The sequence below is a fragment of the Lonchura striata genome, chromosome 10 (assembly GCF_046129695.1).
Source record: "Lonchura striata isolate bLonStr1 chromosome 10, bLonStr1.mat, whole genome shotgun sequence".
Taxonomy (NCBI): Eukaryota; Metazoa; Chordata; class Aves; order Passeriformes; family Estrildidae; genus Lonchura; species Lonchura striata.
Window position 1 is genome coordinate 15,230,171 of NC_134612.1, and position 27,970 is coordinate 15,258,140.

The 27,970-nt window shown below is 51.3% G+C and overlaps 1 protein-coding gene across 1 annotated transcript in view; it reads left to right on the plus strand.

Annotated features, from left to right (window-relative positions):
• XXYLT1 (xyloside xylosyltransferase 1) overlaps positions 1–24,521 on the plus strand; it is a 31,825-nt gene extending 7,304 nt beyond the window's left edge. The window contains exons 3-4 of the mRNA XM_021536792.2: positions 11,989–12,121; positions 23,361–24,521. Coding sequence (XP_021392467.2) covers positions 11,989–12,121; positions 23,361–23,757 — 530 coding nt within the window. The 3' untranslated portion in view covers positions 23,758–24,521. The remainder of the gene's footprint in view (positions 1–11,988; positions 12,122–23,360) is intronic.
• The last annotated feature ends 3,449 nt before the right edge of the window (positions 24,522–27,970 follow it).

The following is a 27,970-nucleotide window of genomic DNA, read 5'->3' on the forward strand; positions in this document are numbered from 1 at the left end:
AGCTCTAATACTCCCTGCAGACTGCCTACCATGGATCTCAGGTGCACTGTTGCTGGGACGTGAGCAGATACAAGTCCCCCTTTGCCCCTGCTGAGTCCTGTCCCAGTTTGGCTCTACTCAGGAGCTCTTACTTCTGCTCTGCTTCATGAGATTTCCTCTGTCCTTTGTGGACTTGCCCCTGTGCTGCTGGCATGGCCTTCCCACACTAGCTCATTTAACAGTGGGGCAGTGGTGGCCCTGAGGGGGCCATCCAAGCTCACTGATCATTACTCTTTGGGCTCCAGCAAATGTGCTCTTCCTCAGACTTGGGTAATTTTGTGTGTGTCTGGTGCTGTCTGCACTGTGAACACTTTGAAGTACACTGCATACAAATGATGGTATTAATGCTGGCTAATTCACTCCTCCTGATTCCCTACTCTGTCTTTGCTGTGAGCTAAAGATATCCCTGTCGTGCTGCCTGCCAGCAAGAAGCTGCTCAGTCTGAAATGCCTTTTCTCAGTTCATCAACCCTCATCTCTTGGAAAGCTTGTTTGCTCTCCCTCAGCCTGACAGGGGTTTCAATGGCCTGTTCCGGGCACAGGATGTTTAAAGAGGCATTTTTACAGTTTAGTGAGTTTAGTTTTTGTTTCAGAAGCTGCTAGTAAAGCTGATTTATATTCCCCTTGCCAGGGAGGTCAGGTTTACTGTGCTGGGTGCCTGGTGATTTATGGGGCTGGCAGGGCTCACGGGTCTCCTCCCTGTGCAGCCAGCACTGAGTGAGAGGCACCAGGAAAGTGCTGCCCACTCGCAGACTTGCAGGTGATGTGGGAATGGCACATTGCTGCCCTCCTGACCTGACAAGCTGGTATCTACTGGTCTGGAGAAAGCACTTTGGTAAGTTGGAGGAGAAAGGACCAAACCCTCTTTTTCAGGCAGTATTACCAGTTTTCCTGGTGAATTTCTTTGCTATTTCTTCTGCTTTGAATGCTGTGTCCTGCACTTAGTGCTGTGACTTTTTGTGCACCTCTCCAAACACATCTGGCTCCATAGCATTGGCACCACTTTTTGTGGAATCCAGATTTGATTGGAAGCTTGAGCATCCTCTAGCAGAAATGAAGGCCCTGATCTGAATATTAAACTCCCTGGTGTGTTCATTTGCATTAATCAGTCTATAGTGCTTTTTTCAGTAGCAAGCAACCTTTCTACTAAAATTGCCAGGCTTCAGTTTACCAAATATATAATTTTTTGAAGAGAGGCATTTCCATAGATTAAAGATTTAGTGATTTGTTTGGAATCTATGGATTGTGATGGGGTATTGACTTTGCAGACTGGTGGCATTGAAAACTGAACACCAGGTTATTTCTATTTTTTTTAGGGACTTCTGTGGGACATGTGCTGGCTGCATGCACATTGCACTGAGGTTAAATAGGGTTTGCCACTCTGCTGCTGTCATTTACTGTTGCTTGGGATCTTTGCCCAAAAAACTTCACATCTAAAACCTGCAGCTGCCAAGTTATAATATAACAGCTTCTTAGCTGGTGTAAATCATGGAACACTCTTGCCTTAAATGTCTTACATCAGTGGAGTTAATCTGATTTAAACCAGCTGGGGAGTTGGTATGCAGCACGCAGAAGTGCAGACTGCATAACTCTTGTCTGTGCTCGAGGCTAATAAATCCTGTTTTAATGTGGTGTGGCCAGACCCAGGGAGCTGGAGCGGTGCTTGATCCATCAGAATGGTTCTGCAAGGGGGAAGTCAGGGGAAAGTTACACAGAGAGGACAAGCAGGTTCAAGCTTAGAAGGAGCTGCCAGGATGAGGACAATGCCAGCATGAAATGGTCTTGAGACTTACAGAGCACTGCAAAGAGGAGGAGGGAGAACAAACTTTTCACTTTCCTTTTCAGTATGCTCATCCAGAGGGGACCTCTTCCTTCCTGACTGGCTTTGATCCCTCTATCACTTGTCATTTTAGTTGTGTAACTTCAGGCAGCCCAACAGGCTTTCTATCACCCTTCTATGGGTACATGAAGGAGTAATGTCTGATCAGGTCTGTCTGACAGGCAAGGTCTAGGGACAGACTCCTGGTGCCACAAGTGATGGCAGGAGGAGTTGAGGTGACAGAAGGGCAGCCTGGGAAAGCTGGGAGCTCCCCAGGGAATTCTTGAAGCCCATTCTTGGCCCAAGGTAGTTTTTAGAAAAAAGCTGTTTAACAGGTGTTCTTCCTCAGGAGCTGGTGGGCCAAGGGAGGAGCCAGCAGCATCCAGCAGCTTGGATAGAGTTTTGAAAACTGTCACTTGATGTTCAACTCCATTGGTGTTGCTGATGGTGCTGCACCAGGATGGCCCTGTGGGAGAAAAAGGAGCAGAGGGAAAATGAGACATGACACAGAAGCAGCTCTGTGGCTTATCTCTGCCATCTTAGAGGAGTGGAGTCCCATTAGTTCAGGGGAGGCTCAGAAACCTGGCTGACAGTACTGTGCTTCACATGAAGTGAGGGTATTCAGCAGAACGTGAATGAAGATGGTATTTGACAAATTGGAGGTAGCAGGGTTTCCTGGCTTCATAGCAGGTGTCCAGGTGTCCCACATCAGGATCCATGGGAAGTCCAGTGTTCTCCCTGGCTTTAGACTCTGAATGGGGCAATTTCTCCAGCTCATTATCAGCTGTACTGATAGTTAATATAAACTAGATTATAATGATGTTTGTCCAGGCAGCCTGATAATGACCAAGCCTCAGTTACTTGGGGTTTGGTGCTGCTTGCAGCAGGATCCAGCTGCTGGCTCCAGCTTGGTCTCCCACGAAACTGATATCAGCCTTTGTCTGCTCTGGGATTACCAGCCCAGAGACAGAGGCCTCTGTGAACATCAGCTTATGCCTTTCCCACCAAGCAGAGCTGGAGGGAAGGCAAAGGCCAGCCAGGAGACGTGTTGGAGCAGGCACTGAGCTGAGCTGTGCTGTGCTTTCTCAGGGCATTTTGCCTGTGCCAAGGCTGGGTACCTGGAGCACTCCTGGCACTGGCTGTGGAGGTGGAGAGACTGGGAGCTGGGGGAAGGGTTAAGCACAGAGGTACCAGGAAAACAGTCTGTGTACTGGAATAATGCCTCGACTAGTAACTGTCTTCTGCTACTGTCCTTCTGGAGAGGAATTCTGTCCTACAGGCAGCATCCTGAAGACGTTGATTGCTTTGGTAGGGATGTGTGCATGAGCATTCATTGTTGCATCTGCACTGTTTGAATCCACAGCATGGGATTGCCCAGGTCAGACTCTGTTTGCCTGTGGGGTGCCAGGTGCCCACGTGTGGTGTGTCCCCTCAACAGCACCCACGTGCAGAGCTGCACTGCACACATCCTGCATCACACAGGGCATCAGAGGTCTTGAGGTGGAGCCTGGCAGAGGAGATGGGGAGGCACCACTAGCCCTTCTTCCTCCTGTCAGCTGCAGAGCAATTCCTGGTGCACAGGGCAACTGCCCAGAGAACTCAGCAAATCACTGTAATAATTGTAATAAGTGAGCATTTTGAATGTGCGTCACTCCTGATCCTTTCCTGTTGGCTGAGCACTGCCATCATTGCTGAGCCCCACCACATCAGGGAATGCAGAGATGCAGCTGTTGGGTGGGAAAGGAATGGAAGGAGAGTGCCCATGTCCCAGATGCTTCAGGCTTGATTGTGTGCTACCAACGGGGAGATGTTGGAAAAAGGCACAGAAAATTGGATTCTGTGGTGGAGTCATGGGAGTTGGCTCCAGAGCCATGTGCTCCCAAACCACAGTTCCCAAAGGATGCTGCAGTAGCTGAAGGGTTTGCTTTCTGGCAAAATTTTTTCCATCTTTACAGGGATGGAGGGAGCATTAATAGTTTCTGATGTGCTCTCGTAACCTCCCTCCCTGCTTTGTGCCACAAGCACATGAAAAACAGACAGATTCCCTTCCCAGCCTGTCTCTGAGCAGCATGCACTTATGTCAAGTCCTGTGATGGGAAGGGAAGACGCTGGAGTGATCATTTTGCAAGCAATAGGGATAGCTATTATAGCCAGCCATTGTTCCTTGCTGGGGTGAGCCTGTTGTGCTGACAGAGTTTTTTTCATTATGCTTTTCAGGAGCATACAAGAGCAGACCTCTGAATAAGCTCACCCCAGGTAAACACTGGCACCTGTGACCTTTTAGAGGGGTCCACATCTGCTGAAATGAGCTACTAACCCCATCTGGCTGCCTGTGGGACAGGCCTGTCCTGGCAGGAGAGCTCCTTGGCCCCAGCCCTGGTGTGGAGGAGGTGCCAGGAAGGGCTGCTGTGATGAGGGGGATGTGGCTGCTGCTCAGCAAGTGCCTGGAAGCCTCCTGGGTGCTGCATCACAGCACAGACCCCTTCCCTGCAGCACTGCTGCCTCTGGGGCCAGTGTGGCCTGCAGCCCCCGGGGGTGGTGTCACTTCTCATCGTTTCCACTGCCTGCCCCTTGCCGCAGTGTCACCATTGATTATTTTTGGATGTCCTAGATCTGTCAGGCCAGGACTGGCTGCTCCCCCCGCTCCCACAGAGCAGCAGGGTCTCATCACCCAGTGCTGTGGTGGGTGCTGCCCTCCTGTCTCCCCAGCCAGACCAGCTGCCCCATTCCCAAAGGGTTGGGAGCTGCTGGGGGTCACCCAGTGTTGATGCCAGGGCTGCTCTCCCCCACAGCCTCTCCCTGCCCTGCCATAGCTCATTAGAGATTAGCAGGAAGAAACAAGGACAAAATCTGCCTGCAGCCCTTTCCCCCAGTGTGTGCAGTTAACTGGGATGTGAGCCCAGAAAATTTGTTTTCCTCTATCTCTTTTTGGTTTCCCTTTCCATTTCACCTGCTCTTTACTTTACAGTTTTCCATCCACTCTTTTGTAATTTATAGCAACCTAGAATCAAACCTTATTTTGTCTGATTAAAAGGTTTCCTGCTGCTCTTCCTCCAGCTCCAAAAAGTGTTTCCACACTCCTCCCTCAGCAGTAGCATATATTAAATACAAGGCAAACAGCATTTCCACCTCCATCCTGAAACCTATTGCATGCTTAGCAATGTTGCTGCCTTTGAGTCCAGTTAAGAGCCAAAGTGTTGAGTAGTGTTAAATATTAGTCCCTCAGATCTTGATGGATTACAAGGGGACACTTGGATGCACAGGAAAAATTAATTTCCTGAAACAAAACACATCCATCTCCTGCTGAGTCTTCCCCTTCCCTCAGGAGATGGCTGTAGGGTGTGGAGCAAGGTGATCAAAGTGATGCTGCTGTCAATACCTGGGAACATTGCTGCTGCTCCAGACCCCTGAGCTCACCCAGGTGCCTGCCCTGTGTGGGTGGTAGCAATGATTTGTCATCTATCCCTGGCAGACAGCCTAATTTTTTAATTAGCTGATAGGCTGATTAGCTGCTGTGCTGCAGCCACTGCTCTGCTCTGCTGGTGCCTAATCAGTGCTGCAGAAACCTGGTTATCAGCCGGGCCACTGGAGCACATTGCCCTCTGCACTTCCCTGGAGCTCTGTGTGCAGAGAAGGAGGCTGTGTGATGGGGAGGAGGCTGCAGGGCTGTCCCGGGGAGCAGAGGGGACCCTTGGCTGCACGGCAGACAGGAGGACCTGAGTTGAAGCACGCAGCTGCAAGGTAAGCTGCTCTGCACCTTGGCAAGCTCTGCTGATGGTGCTTTGTAGCCTCATATCTTGGGAGGGTGGGCTTTGGAGCAGCACCATGGGCCTGGGAAGGGGAATGCAGCCCCCCCAGTTGCCAGCACAGTGGCAGCATGCTCTGCGGAGCGTGTCGTGCTTGCACACGTGCACGTTTGCCCCTGCCTTGGCTGCTTCCTCTGGGCGAGGCTCTCTGGTGCTGCCAAGGTCAGCTGGGCAGGCAGCAGTGATTAATCCTGGGCACAGAGGGGAGGCTGTGTGTGGAGGAAACAAGGCCTGGCCAGGGGAGCACACAGCCAGAGAGGAAGCTGCTCACAACCCTGCTGACAGCAGCAGGGAGAACGGCCAGGGGCAACTGCCAGTGCAGGGGGCAAGCCAAACCCAGGGAGCCTGTAATGAAGGGCAGGATGGAGAACCCAGCATGTTTGTGTAAATAAACTGTGTGCCTCTACACTGGGCTTGTTGAGGTGCTGGCATCCCTGCCTGGCACTGCAGCTGTTCTTGTGTCCTGCTGCAGCTGAGGCTTTTAGGGACAGCTGTCTGCTGCTGCTAGGCAGTACCCTCTGGGTTACACAGGGACCTCTGGAGTCTGTCACCCACTCTGCATCCTTGCTTGGCCATGGTGCTGGCTGTGGGAGTGGAGTTTTTCTTGGCCACACATCTCTCTGAGCCAGTGAGGGCGGAGGATTCTGCTTTCACAGCCAGCACAGGCAGCTTTGTGGATCCACTTGTTGCTCCTGCAGGCACACTGCCCATTGGAGCTGGTGGCCACTGCCCTGCTCCAAAGCAGCCCTCTAAAAGTCTCTTCTGGTCCTTTACAGCTCCTTCTTCCCTTGGGATCTTGTCCTGTCACGATGGGGGTAGCTAAAAAACCTGACTGAAAAAGAACAATTCAGAGAGGTGGAGGGGCAGCTGTCCAGATGTGCCCAGCATTTGTAAACCAGCAGACCAGAGATCCCCAGCCCTTCTGACTCCAACTCAGAGAGCTTTGATTGCTTGGCTTTCTTCCTTCTGGTGGTCCAAGTCAAATGGCAAAATGAGCAGCCAGCCCCTGGCCCTTCCGCACAGCCTGCTGCAGCCCTGCAACACCCAGAGCTGCAGCCAGCAGGGGACACTCCCGTCACTTGGCTGCATTGTGTGACCCATGCTGGCTGCAGCTGCTGCTGGCCCTGCGGAAGGTTCTCTGAGCTGCTCTACCTCCAGCAGCTCCCTGTCCCAGCCCTGTCTGGCCACCACCCCGCTCTGCCTCCTGAAGGATGGAGTGGGGTCTTGCCTCCTTGTGTTGCAGGACTGGCAGGTGTTGGCTCCGTGGGAAAAGGCAAAGTGGTGTGCCTGAGTCACACAGCTGGGGCAGCAATCCCAGCAGTGCTCTTGTTGATCTGACCTCTTGAAGTACCTCTGGTTCCAGAAGTCACTGCTGTGATGCAGAGGAGGTGTGGGGAGGTCAAGGTGCTCCCACCTGGCATGTGCCAAGTGCCAGGTTAACAGCTGGACTCTATGATCTTACAGGTCTTTTCCAGTCTAAATAATTTCATGATTCTATGTTGGAGAAGTCTCTCCTCATTGGCATGAAGCATCAGAATGCATAAGTCCTTAAAAACAGGTTTGCTGAGACAGGTGGAGGTGCCAGTGCAGAGGATGGCAGGAGCAGGGCCGAATTACCACCAGTTTTGGAGGCAGGCCTCAGGAGTGTGTGTGAGATTTGAGCACAGTGCAGCCTGGTGGAGTGATGTCCTATCCCCTCCTGGTATCCCACTGTTGCTTGCAGCATCTCCTCTGCCAGACCAGCTGCAGGCAGGATTTTTTACTCTGAGGGTGCTGAGCTTGTGCTAACATGAGTCTGTCAGTGGGCTGGAGAGTTACAGCAACTTCCAGTATTTTGATTCTTGCTTCTACTCTACATCTATTAAACCACTTTTCAGTTATCAACAATACAGACTGCAATGTTTGCTGGACAGCTTTTGCCCTTTGTGCTGTGATGGCAGCTCTCCATTTCACTGTTAAGTTCCTGGACACAGCTCTTCCCCTCTCCACTGCCAGTGGTGACATGCTGTTTCCCTGGATCTGGTGTGGTTTGTATGGAAGTGGAGGGTTTGGAGCCAAGGCCAGCACTTAGATCCCAGCCCTGCTCCTTCTGTCTGGACTCAGCTTTGCCAGGGGAGTGACCCTTATACAGAGAAAGTTGTTGGGATGAGCTTAAATTAATTTGGCTGCAGAACAGACTGTGCTGCTCTCAGCAGACTCCTGCCTTTGCATCTCCTCTTCACCTGACCCTTCATCCATTATCCTGTAGTCATAAACCCACTATTTACATTTCTTAAGAGTCCATCCTCTCATCTCAGGTTAGGGGAAAGTAGTCCTACTATATGGGCAGGTTCAAGGCTGCGCATCCCCAGGTGCTCTGAGCAATGGGAGCAGGTCCTACAGGGATAATAGCTGCTGCTGCTGGCTCACTGCATGACATGCCCAGAGCTCTGGCTAGATCCACCAAAGCAGCTCACCTCCTCCCTGTGCCCCCTGCTGCCATTTTTGGTCATGATCATGCCTGACATTTCTGGGAAGAGCAATTTCATAGAGTCTTAAAATGGTTTGCTTTGGAACGAACCCTAAAGTTCATCTGTGTCCAGCCCCCCTGCCATGGACAGGTGTGCCTCCTGGTAGATCAGATTGCTCATCTAGACCAAGTTTGCTACTCAGTGTCATTCGAGTGGTGGGGTAGCCTGGCTCACTGCATACCTCCTCTACCCCTGCTGTGCCTTGGGGCAGTTTTTGGAGTCCATGCTTCCTTGGAAGGGCTGTCAGACCTGCTGCAGAAGCTGTCTGCTGCCACAGGGGCTCCTGGGTGCCTTTCTGAGCATCCAGACAACCTGCTGTGCCCCCAGCACACCAAAGGGATGCCTGTGTGCTGTCATAGCCCCACTGGGTCCTGGCAGAGAATGTGGGCAGCAGGGCATAGGGACATGACCTCTGCCTGCCTCTGCCCCCTCACTGATTGATGCTGCGGGGTGAGGCATCTCTGAACCTGGCCATTCACCTCTGGGCAGGGCTGGGGGGAGGTTTTGAGCCAAGCCTGGAGCACAGCCCTGCTGTAGCTGCTGATAGAAGGCTACAGTAAAAGATTACGAGCTTTAAATGGGGCCAACCTGTGCTATAAAGCTGTCACTGCTAATGGAGACCATCTCTGGTCTGAATGGCACGGTTCCCCTCTCCATGCCGTGGCTGGAAGAGCTGGAGCTGAACAAAGTGGAGGGTTCTACACAGTGTGGCAAAGTTAGAAAACTTACTGCTGAGCAGAACACTCGGCCTTTTCCCACATTTCCAGCTGGATCCCTCTGAGCAGCTTGTGCCTAAGAGAGCATGCGATTCCTCCACCCCCACATGGCAGGCAGGACAAAGCACTTGGCAGAAGGGTGAAAGAGCATGATACATAATAAATATTAGTGCCTGGCCCCTTGCCAGTCCCAGGCAGAGAAATCATCTCGGCCATTAATCTGTGCGTGCAGGCTGCATCTGGCAAAGTGATGCTTAATGTCACTCATGATCACTTACGTCTCAGTGTTGCAGTTCAAAAAAGCCCCTAAAATTACAAAAAATCGAAACAAAAAAAGTACTTGGTGCTTTCTGGGTCTAATTTCTTAGTGAGTATTTCCTGGGGGAAGCACAGGCACAGCATGGACCAGTGTGCTGGGGTGAGCCAAACATGGGAAGCCTCTCACGAAGGGCAGGCTTGAGAACCCAGGGTGTTTGTGTAAATAAACTGTGTGTCTCAATGCTGGGATCTTGTGGCACTACATCCCTGCCTGGCACTGCAGCTGTGCTCAGCTCAGCTGAAGCTTTTGGGACAGCTGGCTGGGCTACAGGGACCCTCCAGAGCCTTTCACCCACTGAGGTGCTGGGACAGGCAGGGTTGGGGTTGGAGCTTCCTCCAAGCTCAGCTTTCATTCTCCACTGTGATTGATTGCAGTTGGTGTTCAGCTGTAATTTTAGAGAACAATTGGATGACGTGGCTCACAGTTGATTTAATTGAAACCTGATGAGGCCGCTGTGCACCAGGGTGAGTGGTGCTGGGATGCTCCTGGGAATCCCATCCCCTCTTCCCAGCCTCGGCCTTGTAGGGCTCAGGCTCCCCACATTTCTTTGGAGCTGAGCTTGTGCTGTAAGTCCAAGGTCCTCTTGTCCTGGAGTTTTGTGACCAGTCTGGGTATTCTCAAGTGTGATAATGTTTTGGATTTGGGGGTTTGTCCCACTGTAGTTTGAGCCACTGGGGAGGTTTAGTGCATTTGGGATACTTGTTCCTCACTGCAGAAATCCACTGCTCTGTTGATTCATATGCTTGAGTTGCACTGGCCATTTCTGAGGCAGTCCAGAAGGCTGGGGGAAATTGCTTTCGGGTCAAGACCTGCTTTAGCCTGTGGTGAATTACTGTGCCTGGGGTTTAAATCTTTGCAAACAGAGGATTATGGTGATGGTAAATACTAGGTAGGCCTGAGGATTGCCATACTGACAGCTGAAGGGAGTATGGCCTTTCCCTTTAGCAGATAGAACGTGGTGGGTGTTAAAAAAATAAGATACAGCCCAAGTTGTAGTACTATTTCTCCTTGATTTATATTTCTGCTTGGGTGCTTCGCAGTGTAAGCAGTATATTTCTTGCTTAACCTCACAGGGCCTTTTAGTTCTTAAATGAGGACAATGTGGTAGGTATGACCAATTGCCAAGAGTCCCAGATTAGTGCAAGATCTGTAAAAAATTCAGAGCTGCTGTACAGTCTGGGAGCTGCTGTACAGTCCAGCATCTGCTTGAAACACAAACACCAAGCAATGAATACTTTTGAAAATGCAAATCTGCACTCCTGTGCTGGTGCCTGGCTGCTCTCAGTGCCTCTGGGTCTCTAGTTCCATGGTGGCTTTGGGGGCTGAAAATAGAACCATTGCCTTCTAGCAGCCAGGAGTAGGCCTGTCCCGAGCATAACAGGGTGGGGGGATGAGGAACCATGGTGGCACTGCCTCAGCAACACCAGCCTGATGGGAAGCCTGCCCGTAGGCACAGCAGATGCAGGCAGCAGAAGGTGAGGGCAGGCAGGGCTTCTCCTGCCTGCAGGAACTGGGCAGGAGGAATGATGAAGGCTTGGTTTGCTAATTGCTCTGGAAGTGGTGGTGACAGGCAGGTCTAGCCTGCAGGGAGCTGTAAGGGCACCTGTGCATGATGAGTGGGACCAAAACATGTTGACATGGCCTTACAATCCAATTAGTGCCGAGTGCTAAGCAACCTGGCCAATTTGCTTTTGGCTTTTATAACACATATAAATAGAGGGGGCATTACATAATGCCCTGGAGATGGCTCCACTCGCAGTCCCTGAGAAGGGCTGAGCTGGCCTGGCCAGAAGATAACCATGGCTTTGCTCGTGGTTGGGAGATCTGATGGTTTGATCTTTTGTAGTGCTTGTACTTGCTGCATTGCACTTGGCCTGCTGCAATCCATGCAGCATCCCCAGATCCACCTGGGATCAGCAGTCTTGTCAAGACACATCTCCTTGCACACTCTCCCCAGCAGCATCTCCATCCTTCAGTCTTGTGTGCTGCAGAGAAGACTGGGACAAATTTGGGTAGGGGCATTTGCTGTGTTAAGGACTTAGGCCCAGTCTTGAGAATAATGTCCTCCAGCTTTTCCCTGCTCTTGATGTCTCACTGCCAGTGGAAGATGCTTCCATGTTTTGCAACCCCCCTTGCCTCTGAGGATTCCACCAGCAATAATAGTCTTCCAGGCTGCTGCAGATCACCAGCAGTTCTGTGCAGGCAGAGGGCTGCAATCTCTGTAATCTCTTCCTCAGGGAGCCCATGGCAAGCTGCTGAGAGCGAATGGGTTTGTGCAGGTGATTCTGGAGGTGTCATGTGGCAAACTGATGTTGTCAATGATGGGAATTGCTTTGGTATGTTGGGCCAGGGATGGATGCTCTCTGGGCTGCAGGTGGGAAACACTCATGGAGTTGGTACCTGAAAGTAAACATGGGATTTTGCAGGGCTGGTGCTACAGAAGCACTTCCAGAAAGGGAGAGAGGCTGGGTTGAAGTTCTTGTTTTTGTCAGCTATATGGAAAACAAGTCTTCTGGAAGGAAGGAGGGAGTGGATAAAAGCAGGGAGTCACCAGAAATTATTTCTGAAGTAAGCACACAGTGGTAAATGCTTAATGGTAGTTGAAGTTTATTTGTTTCATGCAGAGGTTGCAGCTGGATTGTGTTTGCTCTGAGTTGGTTGAGTCTTGCCCATGGAGCAGACCACCAAATGCTCATTGGGTTCAGCTCCTCCGGTAGCTGGTGGTAATCACAGGTTACAGGCTTGTCTTACAGTGCTGATTTTTCTCTTTGTGCTTTTAGAAATAACACGGATCATCCAGGTAGACTTGGACCTGAAGTACAAGACCAACATCCGAGACCTGTTTGATGAGTTTGACAACTTCCCAGAGGGAGCAGTCATTGGGATTGCCAGGGAAATGCAACCAGTGTACAGGTACAGCCCATCCCCGTGGGGAGCAGGGAGTGGGCAGCAGGTGGCTGGTGGCTTCTCTTCAGCTCAGGTTGCTCTTTGGAAAAATACCTGGGGAGCAATGGTCTCCCTGCTTTAATCCCTAGAGGGGGACTTAATCTGAAACTTGAGCAAACCATACAGTGTTGCTGTGGTTTGTTTACTTGTTCTCACACACCATCACAAGACTTCAAGAGACAAATTCTTGATCATCAGTGCCAAAATCCATGCCTGGACTCTAGTACATCTAGAGGCATGTTTGCCCAGCGCTGCCTGCTGAGGTGCTGTAATTGTTTGTGTGTTGGCACTCTGAAGTTTTGGCTGAGAGTATTGCAGAGAATAGGGATTGAGGTTGGGCAACAGTGAGGTTCTGTGTCCCTGGAGTGCACTTCCTGCTTGCCCCAGGGAAGGTTGAAGGTACAACTCTTGCTGACCTGGGCTTGCAAGCATGAAGGTGGCCATATGGTCCCTTGCTTTTCAGACCCTTGGTCCACCAGCCACTGCCAACTGTGCAGAATGCCTTAATGGATCTCAGCAGAGTTGAGTTTGAGCATCTGAGATGGGTTGGCTAGATTTGCTAATCCTAATGGAAAAGTTCTTGGAGAAAGATAAAAAAGCCTAAGAGGTCTGTATGTCTTTTCCTTCCCTGCTGGAAGCCTACTTCCCTACTGAGCCTCTTAAGACATGACCAGCAGCACTCTTGGGCAAAGGCTGAGCTGCAAAGATCTGGACCAGCCTTTCTTGCTGCTTGTGCATACAGATGGGAAGAGGATAGAGGCAGAGAGAGGTTCATCAACAGGGGTTGATGGTTGTTAATCACCACCAATTGCTTCCTGGAAGCCTAAACCGTATGACAGAATGTGATTGCTCAAACTGCAGAAGTCACTACTATTTCTGAGCTAGAAAAAAGACATCTCTCTGTGGCATAAGTGTTGCCTCTCTCCTGGTTTGTACTCTTGGCAGGAAGAGCTGGGACTAGAGGAGCACAGATGCTGAGATCTTGTCTCCATAGGGTGGCACCATGCTCAGAGAGTAGAGGGCTCCTGTATCTGCTTTGGGTGTCCTGACAGGATTTTGGTGCCCAGAATGGTAAATCTAGCCCCAGTTAATCATATCCAATTGTTAGGGCTTGAAGGGGGATGGAGTGAAGAGCCACAGCCTGTGGGGCTGCTCGGCCCAGCAGGGCAGATCCCTGTTGTTAGTGGTGCTGGAACGGGGTAAATCAAGCACTCGTTTGCCTGCAATTAGTACAGGGTGGAATCACTTTGTTTTTGTCTCTGCAGGGTTTTGCATTATTTCACTGCATAACTAAGGAGAGGGGATGGTGATCTGCTGCCTGGATGTGGTTTGTGGGACTGGGTGTGCCTTGAGGGGACTGAATTAAGGTTTGGGGTGCTCTGCTGGAGAGCCTTTCAGCATGGCAGGGGACAAGGCAGGGGATCATGGGGCTGAGCACTGAATACCTGACCCAAGCCATAGCTCTGTTCTCCCCCTCCTGCCACCCGCGGTGGGGACAAACATGCCAAGCAATAACAGCCCTCACAGGCTGCATTCTTGGGCTGAACTTTCTGTTGTTGCATTTTTGACATTTTGGGTCACTTTGGGCTATGTTGTGCTTTTCTTCTTGTGTTGTTTTGATCTTCATGTGAAAACAAGTTCTTGATCTTTCTTGTCGCCAGATCACCCGTTGTGGGGCGAGCTGTGCAAACTCCAACCTGCCCTCCTGCCAAACCCTGCACCCTGTGGGGCTCGCACCTCACTGCTAAAAGGGTTTCTAGACACAAACATGAGCTGACAAAGCATGGATGTCATTGTAAAAAAAAAAAACTTCTTGACTATTTTTATACTTTTAGAAAGATAAAAAATATATTGTAGGTGTGAAATAACAGGTGTCAATTCCAGCTGTGTTGTTTGCCATGTGTGCAGGCTTGAAGCATCAGTTGGGAAGATGGTTGTGGGGAGGGAGGAGGACTACAGGGCGATTGTGGGGTCTCTGTGTTGCCACTCACATTTTCCTCACCGTTTCACACAGCTCTCTGCAGCACTAGCACTGCCCCAAAGCATCAGAGGACCTGGGGCAAATTAGCAGAGCTGTCATGAGCTTGCTGATGGAGCTGTGGACTTGTTCCCTGGGTCAGAGTAAGCCAGAAAGGCTCTGGGTGCCATCTTTCCTGCTGTGTAGCAATGGGAAAGATGGATGGAGATCAACCCACCATCTGTTTCCATCAGCTACCTGTTGGCTGCCTGGCTGTGGGCTGCACTTTGCAGGCACAGGTTGGGGCTGCAGAAGGCTCAGGCTGCTGCACCAGTGCAGTGAGCAGCGCTGGGCACAGACATTTACGGGAAATGGAGGAGTAAGAGAACAGCGAATCGGAAACATCCCGGAGCCTGTCTGCATATCCTGAAGGTAGGGGAAACCTCCAGACAGCAAAACAGGATGGCACGGGAGTGTTTCCACTGGCTTGACTCATGCTGAAAAAATGCCCGGCCACTGTTTGTCTTGGACAAACACATTTCTCTGAGCAACAGGATCTCCCGGCCCTCCTGCCAGGCCAGTGCTGGGATTTAACTGTTGCACAGTCTGGAGTTGATCTGTCCTTCAGGGCCATTCAGGGTGAGTTGGAGGGGCCTGTGGAGAGCAGTAGCTCCTGCTGAAGCTGGACATAGATTACTTTGCAGTGTCTGGCAGGGAGTCCTGGATGCAGGGGGGCAGGTGGCAGGAGCCCGTGTCATGTGCAGGAAGTGATCTGAGGTCCGAGCCTCCGGCGTCAGGTTTCTGTCTCCAGCCATGGCAGGGAAAAGAGGCACCCGTCCATGGGTCAGGCATGTTGTCCTTCCTGTGACTTTTGGATCCAGCGTGGGACATGGGCTATGGTCAACACCTCTGTGGATAGGGTTGCGGGCAGAGTTTCATCCCACAAGAGGCTGCCACCATGGTGGGGTTGTTGAGGACACTGGTACTGTGCAGTCGCCTTCTAGATGCTTCTGGGCTTTCCATGGCAGCACCAGATTCGCCCTGGCAGGCTGTTGTTTGAATATTGACCTGCAGAAGAACCTCTTCCCAGGCCAACTTATGTCTGCTCATGTGTCTGCCTGCAGAGGGTTCAGACTGTGGCCAAGATCAGGAGCTCTGGCTTCAGTGGGAGTGATTCTGATCTAAAGATTAGACTCTGCTTCTGACGTTTGCATCATCCAAAAGGCTTTCCATGCGAGGAGGTGCTTCTTCAGAGTCAGAATCTTAATTAAAAGTCCTGTTGTCCCCTGCAGCATTTCAGCTGTTCAGTTTTGCTGGCCAATCCTGCTCACCAGGCTACATAGAGTGAGTGATAATGGTCTGTATAAATATTTATGTTGTACTGAGCCTTCCGTGCCAGATCGTGGTCAAATTGAGAAGTCTAAGCTCTCTGGTGCTCTTGAGCCCTGCTAAGAAACCTGCAGAGAAGCATTGCAGATGTAGCCTGCATGGGAGTGACCAGATGGGCAGGCAGGTCACTGTCCTTTGGGGGGGTGTGTGGGTACATGCCCGACCTGTGGAGCAGCTCAGCCGTGCTCCCAGCAGTGTAGCTGTGCCATGGCTGGTGATGGAAGCACGGCCTGCTGCCCCTCAGCCTGCTGGCCAGGTGTGAGCACTGGGGCCTCACCTGGGGCATAGCAGAGTCTCCAGCAGGGCATGACAATGGCATCCTCACACCAGTGCAGCCCGGACCTATCTGTGCCTCCCTGCCAGCCTAGCTTGGCTCAGCACCTGTTCCCAGACACAGGAGCTCAGTGCTGCCAGGTGCTAAAGGATAGTATTCCTCATTTCAAAGCAGCCTTGTGATTGAGAGGAACAGGGTGGGGAAATACTCTGGCACTCCCCAAAATGTCCTGAAAGCTCTCAGATTACTAAAGGCAGAGCTTAAGCCCTATTCTTACTGTGTTTCCTGGTTCTAGACCCGTCTGGTCACACTGGTGGCATATGAGAGGAAGCAGAGCAGTGGTATTGATTGCACAGCTGCTCTTGGCCTGACCCTGGGCCCGTGTGCCACGCTGTGCTCCCTGCTCCCATTCCCACAGCCATCCCAGCCTCTCCTCTGCCTAAGCACTGCTGCTGCTGGCACTGCCAGTGGCAGTGGGCTCTGGGTGCTCACCAGTGTGCCAGCACCACCTGGGGCCCTCAGAACTGCCCCCATCACACTCCCCTTGAAGGTCTCCTTGGGAAGGAATGGTCAGCTGGCAACAGGGAGGACTTAACCCACAGGTCCTCAGATGGGTGCTTTTACCCCCTCCAGGTAGGAGGAAGATATCTGCTGTGAAGATGGGCCTCAGGAGAAGTCCCAGAGCTTCACAGGTCCGGGAATGCACACAGCCAGGGCTGGAAGGGTGGCTACTGCTTCCATTTCTGCTGTTGGGTGAGATCTTTACTGCTATCTCCCATGTCAAGAAGTTAATTAAAGCTTGAGGCGTCTTGGGAATCTACAGTGTTGGAAATGATAAAAGTTTGTCCAGTAGGAAGGGATATCTACATCAAAGGGGCAGCTGCAGACTACAAAGGGCCGACACTTGGGTCTCTGTGTGGCTGCAAGGCCATTCACCTTTGCCTCTGCCTACAACCTAGGAAGAACTCAAACAGGACATTATTTTGTAGAAAGGAAAGGCTTTGTTTCTGCTTGTAATCATGTGGGAGCTGCTGTAAGTGTGCTGTGTGCTCAGTGACATGAGTTTTGTTTGTTTGAGAGCTGCTGAAACAACCCAGAGAGGCCCATTAGTGGGTGGAAGCGGGACTGTGCAGCTCCGGACACGGAGCCGCGGCGCTTGCAGTGCTGGGTGTTTGTGGGACCTCAGCGGCACCGGCGCTAAGTCACGTTGTCAGATGTTTGGAAGAGGAAAGGAGTTATCCTGGACTGTAAGCAGGCTAATGCTAAATCCATAGCTGGGCCAGGCTGTCAGAGTCTGGGCTGAGACGGTACATTCTGTACCTTCTCTTGGGATCTAAAAAAATCCCCAAAGTACAGCTAACAGCTGCGAGCCAGGAGCAGCTGGATTTTCCCTTGCTGAGGCAGCAGTGGTGGTTGTAAGATGTAACACTGCAGGTGGGCTGCTGCCTGCGATGGAGCTTTCCAGAACTGAAGATAACCATCTCCAGCAGGCAGGTCCTCCTGTCTGAGTTTTCCTGGTTTTGTGGACTTTTCATGCAGGCAGGTGGCCCTGACTTGGAGACTTTACTCTTTTCCAAGGGCTTTTGCCCTGAGGAAGCAGGGATCTGGCTTCCACAAAAGGTTCTGTTCCCCAGGCCCTTCAGGAGTAAAGGCAGGAGAATTTGTTCCTGCCATTTGTGCCATGGTGATGTCAATGCTGCCTGCCCACAGTCCTGCAAGCCCCAAACCCTGTGCACTTTGGATTTTAAACCATTTCAAGACTTTGATTTGGTTTGTAGCAAGCACTCCTGTTCAATGCATGGGGAAAACGGTTCTAGGAATTGGTTTGGCAGTGGCTGCCAAGAAGCAGCCAAAATTACAGAACAAACAGAACCAGCAAGGAATTGGAAGCAGAATTAATTTCAGGAATTCAGCTTTACCTCTGATTTAAAAAATTATCCAAAGAGGTAAAGGGTTGTGTTGTTTACAACTGTGAATATCATTAATATATAGGACCTGTCCAATTTATTCCCACTACGATGCAAACTTGAAATGTTATTTAAAACAATGAGTAAATTGGATGAGATCTGACAACCAGAGCTGTGCATTGATTAGCACAAATAGTATTAATAATATTAAGCAGCAGGTGAGCTTCTGTGAAGGGAGAGCATCTTCCCTGTTCCTGAGTTCCACTGGCAGGCAAAGGTGTCCCAGAACAGGCAGCCTGTGCTTCCAAGGCATGCAGGAAAACACTGCCAGAACAGAATTTATTTGCTGTTGTTAATAGAAATCTGCCATTTTAGCAGTAATTAGGCCCACAGTGTTCTAGAGTGTCCCTGTGGATGGGTTGCCCCCCTTCCTGTACTGGTGCTGATAGAGGATGGTCTCACACACACAAGTTGTTGCTCTGTGGTGCCATGAGTGCCATTTGCTGTACAGATGGAAGGGAACTGCTGTGACCCAGACAGGAATTTGTGGCCCAGAGGTGGTCCCACCTCTGTTTTGCAGATGATTTTAGCACTGGTGTGGGGTGTACAAATGTTTGGTGGTGTGGAGGGCCGCACCTGAAAATCTGTCCCAAAGAAAGGTTTTGCTCACAGGCTGTGTTCACAAGTTGTCATTTGTCATCTATTTAAGAGTTCCCATTTTTGGACTAAGTCCACGGAGAAATGTCATCAGTGAGAATCAATTTGCTGCTCTAAATACAGGCCTTTTAAAAGTTTGGCATGCTGGCTGGGCTGTGGTAGAAACCAGCACTGTACAGACATAATTTGTGCATTACGTGAGAAGTTTATTAAGGAATTACTAATGTCCTCATCAAAGAGCTCAGTCTGTTGCTTCATCAGTATTTTCCATGGGAGGGCTGAAGGTCTGCCTGAGTTGGACCTTTACCCTGAACCCATCAGAGAAGTGTAAGGTGGTCCTGGTGTGCACACCAACACATCCTGCCCTTTGTTCTAGGATGGAAATCGGCATTGTTTTACCTCGAGTTGACATTTTCCCCTGCAGGGCAAGGACTACTGCTGTGTTGGTGATGCCACTGCGTATCACTGGGTACATGGTGCTCCTGAGAAGCATGGAGCTGGGATTTCCTGGGTTGCACAAGCTGTTCAGCCTCAGCTCAGGTGCTGTGGCATGGGCTGGTACTGAACCTGCTGCCCTGACTCGTTAAGGGGTTTAGCAATTACACATGGAAAATAAGCAATTAGTAACAAGGGCTGCTTTGTTGCAAAGCCGCTGAGCTCACCAGGCTGAGGTCTGGCTGCTAGGGCAGGAGGAGGGAGCTGGGTTGGATGTTGCCCCGAATGGTTGCCTCCCTTTGTGTGGCAGAAGCTTGGAAAGGCCCACTTTCATTGCAGCACTATCTTCTGGAGGTGGGAGCAGAGGGAAGAAGGGGAGCTGTCCTTTTCCTGCATGTTAATCTTAATTGAACACAGAGATGGTAAGGGGCTGACAGCTGCCTGCCACGTGAGGATTAGCCAAGAGGAGAAGGGTGCAGGGAGGTTTCTTGGCTGTGATCTTACTTTGTGCTAAGGATGAAGGGGGAAAGCCACCATCACCCTCTGAATGTACCATGCCATCATTTCCATCACTCTTCCCTTCCCACTGCCCATACCCTCTCCTCCAGGCAGGGCAGAAGCTGCTATCAGGGTCTCCCTTTTGCTTTCTGCCATTTCAAGCACATCCCCTGTCCCCATCGGGACACTGCATACTTCACATTGGAGTTCCCATCCCATCTGCCTCTTAGAGCAGCTCTCTGGGGCCCTGCAGGTCTCAGGCACCACCAGATGGACAGCTCAGCCAGGGATTGCTTGGTGGGACCACAGCCAGGTGCCATGTCCTCCTGCCACCCTGGGGGAGTCCTGGCAGCCCACGGAGCAGGGAGCAAGGTGCACTTGTGCCTCGCTGCTCATTGCACAGGAGCAGTAGTGTTTGCCAGCTGGGTAAGTGCCTGCAGCTGGGGATAACACGGGCAGCCATCCATGTTCTGATTCAGGAGCTGAACAACATATTTGGAGGTAGGAGAGTGTATGCTTGTTTTAGTTGGTGTTTGGGCTGGCAGGGCTGCTGTCAGAGTGGCTCAGAGAGGGATGGCTGGAAGCTCGGGCATCCAGCTGCTTTAGCAGAGGTTTCCGGCTTATCCCATGAAGTTGTTCCATAACCCAGAGCTGAAGTACATGAGTGGAAGTTCACAGATTTTAACAAAGTTTTTCCCATACTTGTTTGCCCCTTGCTGCTGAGAAGGCCCTACAGAGTACAGATGGTGGGTGGAGGGGTCCCTGCTGGCCTGGCCGCTGTCCCCAGCGATTTGGAAGGTGTGATGGCAGCTTTGTGAGCTGGGGCTCGTGACTGCTGGGCTGCGAGGCAGGGGAGGTGCGGCCGCAGCGCCCTGTGCTGGGCCAACAAGGGAAGTCCTGCTGGAAGCAGCGTTTTTTATCTGGGCTGCATTTGAATGCTTGGAAATGCTCTTCTCCAGATGTTTCCTAGCACACGCCAGCTCTGTTTATAAACAGCTCCTCAAAGCAAAGCCTGTTGGGGCTGCAGGCGGGTGCTCGCGGGAGGCCCCGCACGGCTCCCCTGCACCATGGCACGGGGTCTGGGGCCACAGGTCACCTCTGTCCCCTCCCATCTAGATGGGTTAGAGCAGTTAACAAAAGCCCCAAATGTCTCCTCTTCCTTTCTCCTCCCTTTCTCCTGGCTAACAGCTTCCTGTCCCAATGCATCCTGGTGGTGCTGCCTTCCTGCCCAGGCTTTTGCTGCTGGGGGCACAGAGAGGAGGGCACACTGCCCTGCCTGAGCTGCCCGTTCCCAGGGAGATCCTAGCCACTCCAGGGGCTTGGGTCAGGGAGACATTTCCATTGCATCCAGCTGAGGTTCAGTTCCTTGATGATTATCTCAAGGACACATCCTGACAGCACACTCATCCAGCCCCTGGAGTTTTGCCCTTATGTTTTGCCAAAATATGAGGTGGGTGCCAAGGGGCAATGTCAAGCAGGACAGAGTGGAGTGGGTGCAGGCTGTGTCAGCTGTTTGGCTGGTTGTTGTGCTTTGCCAGTCCCATCTCCTCCGAAGAGAACAATGCTCTCATACTCGTCACTCCTTCCACTTCTAACTGGGTGGAGGTGCCTTTCAGCCATGCTCTTCTCTGTCCTGGCTCCTACAGGACAGGACCAAAATTGCTTGAAAGACAAAAGCCAAGATAAATCCTGTCTAAACAGCTGCTGCCAGTGGCCCTGCCAGGATACCTTTCCCTTGGTAAGGGAGAGGCTGTTGTGCTCAGCTGTGAGCAGGTTGCCAAAACATCAGCACTGCAGAGCCACCTGCAGCTCATCACATCCTGGATCTCACCTCAGCATCACTCCCTGTGGACGGCCCTGCCCTCTCTGTCAGCCCCACACCCCTCACAGAGCGGGGGGAGAACAGCCCTGTCACAGCCAGTGCTGGGAGGAAGGGCTGAACAATTGCTGCTTGTCAGTCAGTCTGTCTCCTCTTCCTGTAGAAAAGGGCACGTTATCAGCCATCCACAAATCATCTAGGGAACAGCATTGCTGAAAAATTGAGTCATGTGATACAGGTTTGCTTTAGCCCCACCATGGCCTGGCAATGCTGAGCACCTGGGTGCATCCAATGTTTTTATCCTGGCTGCTTGCAGTGGCTGTAATCTTGTCCCTTAGCTTGGGCAGCATGTTTGGAGGTAAGAATGTGAAAGAAATCAGCTTCACTGCTGGGGAGCTGGAAATGTGCTCCCTCTGTGGCACTGCTTAACCTCTCCCTCCTGTCAGCTTCCAGCGTAATGTTCTGGGCAGGGGGATGACTTTGGCACTGCTAGGGAGAAGCAGAGAGCAGAGGATGCAGAGCTGGGCTTGAGCCACTCCCTGGATCTGAGCACTTCAGGAGGCTGATTGGTACATGGCTGGGGCTTATCTTTGCAGGTTTAGCTTCCCTCTAATGCTGCATGGAGAATGTTTTGCCTCCCTTTTCTAAGGAGCAACTCATCCATGAGTTGTCTTTGCCTGTCCTCAAGACACAGCTGCTCTTCACAGAGGCAGAGCTCTTTATCCTTTCCCCACCCTTCAGATCCAACAAGCACTGCTGCCCATGAGCTCTGATGAGGCAGTCTGTCCTTCACTCCCCTTCCCTAGGAAGCATGGAAATGACTGCTACAAGACTGTGCCCTCCTTCCATGGAAAACTGGCACTGGGAAAAACCCTTTCCATTCTGAATCAGGTGGAAGGGAGTGGTGTCAAGACCCTTAATGAAATGGGAAATATCCATGCTTTAATGGAAAGTTTTAAGGAAGTGATGCTGCATGATTCTTGTGGTTCTCCAGATCAGGAAATAAAAAAGATATTCACAGTTCACATCATTAACACATCCACATTTCTGCTGAGGAAAAAAATAGAAAAAAAATAGATCCTTTTTCTGCTGGGATAATTCTGCTGGTGGCTGTGTAATCCTTGGCCAGTTGCTTTGCTGGGGACGGGAGCCAGAGCACAGGCCAGAAGGATGGATTTGATAGTCTGATCTCTGTACAAGCTGTAGGAATCCCTGAGGAAGTGCCTGTGGGAGGTCAATACGTCTTCTTAGAAGAAAAATTTAAATTTAAATGCTTAGAGTAGAGAGCATTGCATCTGGAGCTGTCCCAGGGGCAAATGTCCCTGCATCTTCTTACATCTGAGGGAGTCCAGCTTCAGCTTCCAAGCATGAGACCACTTTAAACATTTGGGTGCTAAATCTTCCAAGTTCTCGTTGCCTTGAGCTGCATGGAGACTTGGATGGTATCTGACAGGTTTGAAGAGGAACCAGTGGCAGGCTTGCCTTATTCTTTCTAACAGTGTTTCTCCTTGACATTTTCACAGCAAGGTGTAAAAAAACCCATCTGTAACTTTAAGTGTGAGGGCTGGAAGGAGAGAGCAGTGCTGGCAGCCCTGGGCTGTGAGATGGTGGTGGGGTCATGGGTCCCTCTTGCCCTCCTCTAAAACAACAGGCTCAGACTGCTCTCAGGTGCTCAGCTTTGCAGCAGAGGATGCTGTGTGAGGGAAGAAGACTTTCAGATTGAATGGGTGCAATTTTGGAGGGCAGATCTAACTACCTGGGGAATAGCATGGGATTAATTCAATTCCTGCAAGTAGCCAGTGTATGTATGGTGAGGCATATGCTCTGACACAGGACTGAGAAAGGAGCCAAAGAAATTTCTTGGTTGCTTGCTTAGGTAATTGAAATTAGGACACTTCTGATGGTTCACCCAAGGCACTGGGGATGTGGTTTTGTCTCTCTGCACAGCCGTGTGAGCAGTCACACGATCCTGTGTCCACTTGACTCACCAGAGTGATGCTGGTAGAAACAAAAGGAGCTTTGGGATATGGTAAGCAGTGTGGTTTGAAGTCTGGACAATATCCTGTGCATGGGGATGGAGAGAAAGGCAGCCTGTGAAGCACTGGCTGTTCTGGTAGGCTGGGTGCCTCCAGACAGAAGACAAACATGGTGAGATCCCTTGGTTGTGTGGTAGATCCTGTGCTGTGACCCAGACCTGCCTAGACTTGAGGTGGCTGCTTTTCAGGCTGCCCTCCCTGATATCCCTGTGCCTGTTCTTCCTCTCTTTCCAGGCACACCTTCTGGCAGTATCGCCGTGAGAACCCCCAAACCAAAGTGGGGGAGCCCCCTCCTGATGGGCTGCCAGGCTTCAACAGTGGTGTCCTGCTCCTGAACCTGGAAGCCATGAGGCAATCCAAGCTCTACAACCAGCTGCTGGAGCCCAGCATGGTGCAGAAGCTGACGGAGAAGTACCACTTCAAGGGCCACCTTGGGGACCAGGATTTCTTCACTATGGTGGGGATGGAGCATCCAGAGCTTTTCCATGTTCTTGACTGCACATGGAACCGGCAGCTTTGCACGTGGTGGAGGGACCATGGCTACAGCGATGTGTTTGACCAGTACTTCCAGTGTGAGGGGGAGGTCAGAATTTACCATGGCAACTGCAACACCCCGATCCCTGAAGACTAAGGCACCCGCTGCCCCCAGGGGCAGCTCTTGACTGCAGCAAGGCCTGTAAAGCCATAGTGGCACTAACAGTCCCTCAGGAAGGGTGAACAGTGCTGATCCAGCATAGTCTAAGGGAATCTAGGATCCCAAGAGCATTCAGTATCCCACTGCCTGTAGCCTCACCCTTCAAGAGGAAGGGCAGTTCAGTTCTTGGAACAGGACCTCCACAGCCCCTGTATCCAGGGCTCAGCTCTTGGCTCTGCTTGGCCGAGTCCATGGTGCCAAGTCTAAGTTCATCTGTGCCTCAGCTGCTGGCGCATGGGAACAACCTAGGGGCCCTCAGAGACTGCTGCTTTTGCACGAGGCAGGGTCCAGCTCCCTGGGTGCTGTGCAGCTTGGGCTTGTCTGATGGTTGGCAGGAGTCCCCAGTGGGCAGTTGGATTTCATTTGTCACTCCTTGGGTGGCCCATTTCTGCACCTCATGCAGAGAATTGGTCTGGTCCCTCTGGAAAGCAGACACTGTCCTCAGGCCATCTTACTTTTGAAGCATTCCAGAAAGGCGAGAGGGCTTTAAAGACTGAAAGCTGCTTTAAATTGGGTTACTTACAAACAAAAATTGAATGCTAGATAAGCTTTAAAGCCTTCTGTTGGTTCTTATTAGCAATAAAAGCTTTACTGCCCTATGTTGTCCTAGAAGTGTTCAGTGAGTGTGTAGCAATAGGTTCATTTTTCTAGCTTTGCCTTTAATCTTTTATACAAGAATAAAGCTGCAGATATCAGACACACTTGGCTGTTTTTCTGTGGCACAACTGAAGTCCTGTGCAATAGGAGGTTTCCTGTACTTATCATGCTTAAAAAGTAGCTGATGTGTATCTGCTGGGCAGTTGAGTGTGGTGACCCACATAGTTGATCTGTCCTATGTGATGTTGCAAATAAACAAGCTGGATTTTTAAAGATGATTGCCACCCTAGCCAGGGTTGGTTTGGAGGGAGCTGGGAGCTGCCTGTGCTGTGAGTGAGTGAGCTTCAGGCTGAGCACGCTGTTCCTTGAATAAATGCTGCCTTGGTGAGCCTGGCTGGTGGGTGAGCTCCTGCACAGGTCTGTGTCAGGGATGTGCATGGCTCGTTAACCACGTCCAGCCCACGGCTCATTAAGCATGTCCAGCCCAACCCAGCTTATTTTACACTGTGTGTGCATCTGTGTGATGTGCACATGCAAGAAAGAGGCGTGGGGACCCAATTGTGGCTTAGCCTAATAACAGAATGCACCATATACGTGGCAGGAGTTTCCTGGGCTCCTTCTCTCTTGCCCATGGATGAGTTTACTGGGGGAGAGGCTCTCCTCCCTCAAACTGATGTGCAGAGACAGCAGGCTGTGGTATGGGCTGAATCCTGAACCCTGCCCTCTCTGATGTGCTGAACCAATCCATGTCCGAGTAGCACAAAACCTTGTCTTCAAGTATTTTCTCATCCCCAGGGAAGGAACAGCAAAGAGGTGATTAAAGGTAAGGGAAAGATGCAGTACCTTGCTGTGTTAGACTCACATTTTCATGAAAAAAACAAGGTGATCCAGCCTCGCTATGCAAGGCAAAGCAGCCAGCCTTGCTGGAAGCTGCAGCAGAGGAGGATTTGGGGCAGGTGATGCACTGTGATGATGCTCCCTGAAGGATGAGGAGGGTTACTGGTGCTCACTGGTCAGGGCACACTGGTGGCACCGGTGACACATGGGTCATCACATGCTAGGGCAGGACCTTGCCATCAGTTTGGAAATGGCCATGCTGGAAATACAGGCCAGGCTGCTTGTGTCACCAGCACTGGGGAGGGGTGGGGTGGTGAGCAAACATGGCTTTTACTGGTGACTGAGCTGCTCTGGGGTGGCTGTGGGTGTCAGAGCTGGCCCAGAAGGACCATGATGGGTGCTGCAGGGTGGCATCTTAGGAGACAAGGCTGTGTGGGGCCAGGTGCCCTCCCTGCCCCGCAGCCATCCCTGCAGCTGGGCCAGGCCCCCTCTACCTGCAGCCAGGGGATGCTCTCTGTAGGGTTAGGAGCACTTCTTCCTCTCTGTGGAGTCCCAGAGTCTATGTGGGGGAACATCTTCATGTGACCACTATCACCCCAGGCTGAAACCTTTTGCTTGGGTATTTTCCCAAAAATAATTTTTTTTTTTTTTTTTTTTTTTTTTTTTGGTTCAAAATCAGAGTCCACTGGGAAACTCACTGCATTTTTTTTTTTTTTCCGCTAGGAAAAGCGTAGTTAAATGAAACATTTAATGGAGGTTTATGGGTTTTCCCCAGGCAGCGCAGAGCCCGTCCGAGCCGCGCGGTGCCCGGGGCCGTGAGTGAGCCCCGGGCACCGCACCGAGCTATTTATGGAGCCCGCACGTAGCCCGAGCCCTGCTCTGTGTAATTATCTCCCCTTCATGCCCTGCTGATTGCCGCACTAATGAGCTCAGCTGCGGGGAGCCCGTGCAGCCCGGCGCAGGGTGAGCTCTGGGGAGAAGCAGAGCTTGCAGCCGTCCCTGAGGGCTCCGCCGGCCCAGGAGCCCTCACCCACAGGCAGCTCCTGCACCGAGTGCCCGGTCGGCTGCGTTTCCTTCCCTTCCTGGAAGAATGGGGATTCTCCTTCCCAACCCTTCTTTGCCCACCCTCCTGCTGCAGCCCATCCTCACACAGGTGCTGCTCCAGGCACACAAATTCAGACCTGAGCATCCCCTCCTGGTCCTGTGATGCTGGCCCAAGGCCAGGACAGCCAGCACTTAGCAGCTGTCAGTTCAATCATGGTGAAAGATGCCCAGAAACCATTAAACAGCACCAGTTTGCCCCTGGGCACTGGGGATTTGCTGTGGTGACCCTGAGGCAGCAGCACTGGGACTGACAGGCAGCTCCTCATCGACAGAGGGCTGGCACCATGTCCTTGGGCCAGCGCTGGTCCCCTGCCTAGCGAAGGGCATCTGCAGACTCCAGAGCCTGCTTATGGGTTGCCTGGAGCCCCTCTGGAGATGCAGCAGGCTAAAGGCAGCCCTTGGTGAGTGGCAAGTGAGGGCACGCTGCTGTGACACGCAGCAGTGTGGGGACACAGCTGTGGGGAGCAGGACACCAGTCCCAGCAGCACAGGCTGGTGACAAGGGATGGGGCGCATTGCAGCCATGGGAGAGCTGCAGTGGCCCAGCCAGTGTCTCTGCAAGAACGTGGTGGGCTTTATCTTCAGGTTACTCAGCCCAGAGCTCCTCCATCACATATTCCTGCTCCTTGTCTTCTCACCTGCTGGCTCACAGCAAAGTGCTGCTCATGTCAAGAGCCCCATGTTTTTCCAGCGTGGAGAAGGAGACAGGAGAGCAAAGAGGTGTCCTTTGTAGAAGATCAGACTTTAGAAATATCTCTTTAGCTTAAGCTTTGGGGGAAAATGCAGTTTCTTATGTTATTCAGCATGCATAAGAAATTGCATATACAGAAAACAGTATTCATGATTTTCTGCCCAGCTTTGCTTCTAGCCCTGTCCTGGAGCCGCATGAGATTTTTGCTCTCCTCTCCTGTGTTTCATAACACCATCAGTGTTTATTCTCTTACTCATTTGTACTTCTTTCCCATTTGAAATAATCAATTGTTAGTATAAACTCACCTAGGGAGCAATTACTGTGAGCCTAACCCAAACAGGCACCGGGGTGCACCATTAAGAAATATCACTGCCCTCCCTCTCCACAGATCCCAGAGGATCCAGTATTTACTTTTCAGCTCTGCTATTCATACTGAGCGCACTTCGGTCAGCGTGCCAAGAATAACACAAAGCCTAACAACGGGCTTCAGCACTAAGATGGAGTTCCTGGCTTTACAAACCAAAAAAATAAAAAGCCAACCTATTATTTTGCCTTTGCTGAGAAATGCCTGGCAGTAGCAGAGCAGGCAGGCGCCAGAACCACCCCTCAGCCTTCAACAGAGCCATGGGCAGCGTGAAATCTGTCCTGAGGGACACAGAAAAAGGCAAAAAAAAATAGAGCGGTAAGCCTGGGACACGGGTCAGCAACTGCCTGCTTTTCCTTTTAATATGGATTTTATTAGCTTGTTGCAATGTTTTGTGAGCGTTTCCTCAAAAGCTTTGCAGAGCCATGGAGGGACACATTCCCCAGCACCTGTAGATATTTCAGCCAGGTTTTCAGTAGCTCTATCTCTGACCATCACGACCCTCTGCAGATTTAATTACTAATTGCAAAGAAATTGCTGCCCAGTCCTGTAGGCTTT